Here is a 6,518-nt window from a genome sequence, read left to right as displayed (position 1 = left end):
CAACAACAAATAATCAATTTGAACCACACTTTGATCGTAAAACGACCAGAATGTGCCAGAAGACACGGCAAAGTAATTTTGCTTCATGATAACACACCATCAAACATTTCAAAACCAGTTAAAGACACGTTAAAAGATCTTGCCTGGGAAGTATTAACCCACCCGCCGTATTCACCAGACATTGCTCCTTCAGATGACTACTTGTTCGGATCGATGGCATATGCACTTTCTGAGCAGCACTTCAAAACATACGAAAAAGTGGAAAAAATGGGTCTCTGAATTGTTTGCCTCAAAACAAGAAAAGTTCTATTGGGACAGTATCCACAAATTACCTGAAAGATGGGGGAAATGTGTAGCTAGTGATGGACATTACTTTGAATAAAGCACTTTTGATGTTTCTCTTGAAATTATCCTGTTTTCTTTGATTACAAAATCCGCATTATTAACCGGTACACCTGGTAAATTTACGTAATTCCACACTATCTTCTTTAATATTTGAAGAGAAAGGAATGCATTTCTTAATTTTGAGAAAAGCATTTTTAAAAATGGTTCTAAATTGCATAAAATAAACTCCCCAGATCCCAAAGCAGAGTATCTGAGTCCCAGGATAGAAAATGTTCATTGTAAATTGAGCAAAGTTTGTTTCGTTGGTTACAGCACAATACTAAGAAAGCTCAGGTCTTGATTTCATTCTCTGAGGCAATCTTATCTGCAACAATAAATAACTCAGGCTTAGCAAAGACATAGAGCATTTCTAAACTTAGTTAAACCTAAGAATGGGATTCAAAGTATCACAGTTGCTAGAAAACTACTCAAGCTACAGGCCCTGACAGTAGATCAGGGGTATTACTAAGTCTTGCCATTTCTTCCTTTTTTAAAAAAGAAAAAAATATTTTTATTGATTTCAGAGAGAAAGGGAGAGGGAGAGAGAGACAGAAACATCAATGATGAGAGAGAACCACTGATCGGCTGCCTCCTGCATGCCCCCACCGGGGATAGAGCCCGCAACCTGGGCATGTGCCCCTGACCGGAATCGAATCTGGGACACCTCAGTCCACAGGCCAATGCTCTATCCACTGAGCCAAACCAGCCAAGGCTAGTCTTGCCATTTCTAAAGAGACTCAGAGTTTGTAAGAAAAAAAAGAATAAATTAATAAAGGAGAATATATCAACAAAGTCATCCTTCAGTTCCTGGCTAAAGGCCTAATGGAACCAAGGGAAAATTATAAGTGAATAATATAGTACAGCAGCCAAATGCATTCAAAAAGATAATGAATAAATAAAGAGGTTTAAGGGCACAGATATAAATGTCCCAGGAGACGATGACAATTTCTCAGTTCAGGCACTATGAATGGTCACAAAGCCAAACGACCTCCGCCTTCCTACTGCACCCAAAATACAAGGGCCTTGGTTTGGTCTCCAGGGCATTGCTAATGTCAAACCACTTGGCAAAATAAGTGGAAAAGGCAGAAAGGAATATCACTCAAGATATTCCACTCACACAAGTCTTAGGGACCAAGATTCATAGCCATCAGATACGTGAGACCTCAGGAGATGCTTCTAGTTATCATTAAACTGGAGGCCTGGTGCATGAAATTCGTGCACGAGTAGGGTCCCTAGGCCTGGCTGGTGATTAGGACCAATCAGGGCCTTCCAGCTGCTCACAAAGGCCTTCCTTTGTCCCACACCGCCCCGTGGTGATGAGCGCACATCATAGCAAGCGATCAAACTCCGGGTCTCCCAGTTGAACTCCCAAGGGGACACTTTGCATATTAGCCTTTTATATATAGAGATTCCCTTTAATGGGGGTTAAAGACCAAACTCATCTATAATGAGTTCTATGCCAAAGCAAGCCGTTTATTCTCTTTTAAATGACACCAGTGGTCTTAGAAGCAAGAGTAAAATTTTTCCAAGGTTTAGGGACACCTGAGATGCATGTACTTAGAGAAGTCAACCTCTCAAATAAAAGATACAATTTAAATAAAAATGCCTTCAGGCTCCAATGGGCAGATTCTAATCACGCAGGAGAAATGCGACTGAATGAAGGAAAGCAGCTCAGTGGGGACAGAAAGGAAGGTGAGGAACATTTCGCGGGTAGGTCAGCATTTTCTAGATGGGGGGGGGGGGCGTGTAGAAATACGATTTGTAAAAATCTGTGTATATTAAGTTTTTTCCAATGAAATCACATTTTTAAAACTCAGTAGGTCCCGGTCAGTGTGGCTCAGTGGCTGAGCATCAACCCATGAACCAAGAGGTCACTGGCTCCATTGCCGGTCAGGGCACATGCCTGGGGTCCAGGCCCCATCCCCAACAGGGGGCAGTCAGAAGGCAGCAGATTGATGACGTTTCTCCCTCATCAATGTTTCTATCTGTCCCTCTCCCTTCCTCTCTCTCTAAACAAACAAACAATTGATGTGTCTCTCTCACATCTATGTTTCTCTCTCTTCTCTCTCCCTCCCCTTCCCTCCTCCCTATCTCTTTAAAAATCAATGGAAAAAATATTCTCATACCTCCAGTGAGGATTAAAATAAAATATTTTTAATATAGAAAAGTCCTATTGATAAAATGCTTAGGTGCCACCACAAACATGATAAAATAATTTAAGCCCCAGCTGGTTTGGCTCAGTGGATAGAGCGGCGGCCTGCCGACTGCGGGGTCCCAAGTTCGATTCCAGTCAAGGGCACATGCCTGGTTGTGAGCTGGATCCCCAGTGAGGGATGTGCAGGAGGCAGCCAATCAACGATTCTCCATCATCATTGATATTTGTATCTCTCTCTCCCTCTCCCATCCTCTCTGAAATTAATAAATATAATTAAAAAATAATTTAAGTATGAAATAACTAGTCATTCCAAAGCTATGTGTCTAAAGTAGTTAAAGAATGTTAGTTCATTCATTCTGTACGTCTCTGAAGAAATAAGAAACGGTAAAGAATGAAAATAATCAGATAATGCATGAAATCACACTTCGGAAAAATATTCCTTCTCCCAATAAACAATTATTGAGTGCCGACAATAATTCTAACTACATATTACAAACTATTAACAAACTGTTATCAAGACAGGTCTACAGCCCCCTGACATTTAATAACTACGTATTAGCATCTATCATACGCATGAAGCAAAGCACTAGAGACACTTCTATGAACAAGACAACCATGGTGTCCACCCTGGATTCTAGTGGAGGGAACAAGAAAAAAAACACCAACAAGTTAGAAATCACAATAAGGAAGCAAAGGGCCAGGAAATGCTAACAGGGAACTCCTGTGGCTAAGGTGGTTGGAGAAGGTCCCTCTGAGGAAGTGACATTTATGCCAAAATGAAGAGGAGACAGCACTGGGTGGTTCTGGGGAAAGAGCATTCCAAGTGCAAAGGAGGAGGTGGGAATGAGCAAAGAGCAGAAAGATGGCAGGGAGGGCAAGAGGCAGCAGGCGGAGCGTCAGAGGGGAAGACAGACACAGGATCACACAGCCCACCGCAGGCACACGGAGAAGCTGGGATGGCAGTGGCCGGCAATGGAAAAGGATTTCCTGTTTAAGGATTTTAAACAAGAAAGCAACATGATCTGATTTGCATTTTAATAACAATAATTCTTGCAGTTGTGTGAAGAATGGATTAAAAAGAGTCCAAGGGGCCCTAAGCAGGTGCCTCCTTGCTTAGAGCAAAGTCCTGCACACCAACAGGTTGCGGGTTTGATTCCCAGTCAGGGCACATGCCTAGATTGTGGTTTGGATCCCTGGTCCGGATGCATACAGGAGGCAACTGAGTCTCTCTCTCTCTCTCTCTCTCTCTCTCTCTCTCTCTCTCTCGTCAATAAGCATATCCTCAGATGAGGATTTTTTTTAAAAAAGAGGCAAGAGGGGGGACATTGGGACACAGCTGGGAGGCTAGCACAGTAATACAGGCAAAAATGGCAGGGATTTTGACTAAAATGCTAGGAGTGGGCCACTGATGAGAAAGGGGTGGGTGAATTCCAGATGCATTTGGGAGATAGGAGAACTGATTGGATGTGGAGGATGAAGGATAAGGAGGAATCAAGGATGGACTAGGTTTCTGGCTTGAGCAACCAGACAGATGGTGCTGCCATTTATTGCAATGGGGGTGCAAATTACTGAGGTTTCTTCTTCTTCTGTGTTCATTCCTACCCAAGGGCTACCAAAGACATTCCAATGGTCAAATCCAGTGTGTCCTTCTTATACCCAATGTCCCTTCATCTGACACCATTAACCACTTGCTCTCCCCTAAAACTCCATTCTCGCTTGGTTTCCGAGACACCACACTCTCTCGTGGTTCTTCTCTTAGCCATCAAGCCCCGTTCTCGGGGTCCGTACACCCTGCAGTTCTGTCCTTGGCCCTGCTAGTTCCTTCAGTACACTATCGCTTGGTGACCTCATCCGGGCAATCCACAGTTTTAAAGACTCCCATATCTGTGTTTCCAACCAGAATGTTCTTACCTCCAGCACCATCTCCCCAGCTGTCTTCTGCCCATTTCTACTGGGATGTGTCCACAGCATCTTAGACTCAACATCCAAAAGTAACTTCATTGTCTTCCTCCTCCAAGATTCCCATCCCTCATCCCATATTCTTCCTCTGGGAAAAGCCCCATTTTCCAAAAATATGCCCAGCTTCCCAAACCCCAAACCTCAGGATCATCATACACTCCCTCTTTCAAGTCCACAGCAAATCCATTTCCAAGCCCTATCAAATTTATTTTCTAATTGGCTCATGAAAATGTCCTCTCCTCATATCACGCTGCTTGTACTCAGGCCTTTATCTCCCTCTGGATTATTATAATCGCCCTCTGGTGAGCCTCACACCACTCTAACCCCGCCTTTACATCTCAGTAGAGAAACCCCTCCTTCCTGCAGCCTTTAGGACAAAATCCAGCCTTAGGAACGGCAAGCAGGGTCCTTGGGGAGTTAGTGCCTCTGGCTGGCTCCCCGCCTCAACTCCCACCAACTCTTACGCACTCCTACCTCCCACCACGTTGACGTAGGAAGGTTTCTTCATAACCACTCAGGTTCCCCAGACCTTTCTCCAGGGCCCGAACTTTGGTCTGAAGTGATGACTCTCCTTAGTGCCCTAACAGCACGCCATTATCGAGACTACTTATATTGCTTCTCCCACCAAACTGTACATTATGTGAGGGCAGGAATCTCCTTCCTACAATACTTTCAGTGCTTAATATTTAAAAGGCGCATAATAAATGTTTGTTGACTAGCTGAACCTGGATTAAACTCAAGAAGGTTTTCCACGAGACATGAACAGTTATATACAGTATCCATGATCAGGAAAAGATGACTTGGCAAGAAGAAAGCCTATTTTTCTAAAATTAACAATAACAACACCTGCTGACTTGCACATACCAGCATCCACCTTTCATTACTGAACAGCCAGGTATGTCCAAGCTGTAGGTCGCTATTATTCTAATGATCTTTTCATACTAATATCCATTAAGGTTAAGTTTTTTAATTTTTCAGTTTTACCACTTTTAACACCCTGAGTTTAAGATCAGCCCAACTGCCTTGTCCTCAATAGCAATGCCTGACCTCTCCTGCATAATTCTGTCTGAAGCACACAAGATTTCTGATAAACCTTAGAGTTGGGCTGTTTCCTACTTGTCTTAAAACACAAATGACACCACCATCACCAACTGCCCCCCCCCAAAAAAAAATCCCCACAAAACAACAACAAAAAAACACACCACACTTTTAACCTTTTTTTGGTCTCAGAAGAAACATTTATACAGAATGGATTGTATCTTATCTGGCAGCCTCCAGAGGGTGGGGGGACTTTCACATTTATACTTTATGGCCCCTGGAATCATTGCTTTAATTCCATAGTTCCTGGTTCCAGTAATTACATTAAGGACTTCTTCCGTGAAAGAAATTAATGAGTAAACTCGTATTCAGATATTCATATTAATGATGCAACTGACATCTTTGCAGAACAAAAGAAGTGAAAGTGTGTGTTTCTTAGGAGTTGGCCTCTGTGACCATTCCTCAGTCACATCCTGAGGCAGAGCGAGTTCTCCCGGGAACAGCACGGGGGTCCCAGGGCAGAGCCACCCGGAGTCCACAAAACCCCATCCAAGTCCACACACTGGGGCAGAGGCTTACCTTCAGTTTGACCCATAAAATTTGTCAAGGAAAAAAAAAGTGATTTAAAAGAGAAAAGAAAAATGTGCTTTTTCCTGTCCTATGTCTTGTCAAACCAGGGTGCCCATGTCTGGCAGGATTGCGGATCTGACCAAAGTCTTTCCCATGCCCAGGTCTCTGCGTCCTCACCCCGACCCCCTGGGCACTTCCTCCCGGCGCCCCGCCGGCTCCGGGGTGAGATGAGGCAGGAGCCTGTGGGCTCTCCCATCGGGGAGGCTCCGAAACGGGCTGGGAGCGGTGGGAAGGGAAACACAAAGCAAACTGTCTCGGAAAACGCCAAAAGGAACCGACAACAAAGGCCCCACCGAAACGCCGGCCACTCCCCAAAGGTGCAGAGCGCAGAACCCGGACTCCTGACCCACAT

At 44.1% G+C, this 6,518-nt stretch overlaps 1 protein-coding gene across 3 annotated transcripts in view; it reads right to left on the bottom strand.

Moving 5' to 3' along the window:
- MPZL1 (myelin protein zero-like 1) overlaps nt 1-6,146 on the bottom strand; it is a 27,447-nt gene extending 21,301 nt beyond the window's left edge. For 2 of the 3 annotated variants that reach the window (XR_001359477.1, XM_014528537.1), the window contains exon 1: nt 4,973-5,027. Coding sequence is in view for 2 of the 3 variants with exons in the window: in XM_014528537.1 (XP_014384023.1) it covers nt 4,973-5,006 (34 nt within the window). In the remaining variant the exon portion in view is untranslated. Of the gene's footprint in view, nt 1-4,972; nt 5,028-6,115 lie in introns of those variants that run through there. The other variant, XM_005880505.2, reaches the window with a different exon arrangement.
- Nucleotides 6,147-6,518: the final 372 nt, after the last annotated feature.

The sequence above is a fragment of the Myotis brandtii genome, unplaced genomic scaffold (assembly GCF_000412655.1).
Source record: "Myotis brandtii unplaced genomic scaffold, ASM41265v1 scaffold64, whole genome shotgun sequence".
NCBI classification, from domain to species: Eukaryota; Metazoa; Chordata; class Mammalia; order Chiroptera; family Vespertilionidae; genus Myotis; species Myotis brandtii.
Note: the sequence above shows the minus strand (reverse complement) of the source record. Positions and strands in the feature narration are given on the sequence as shown.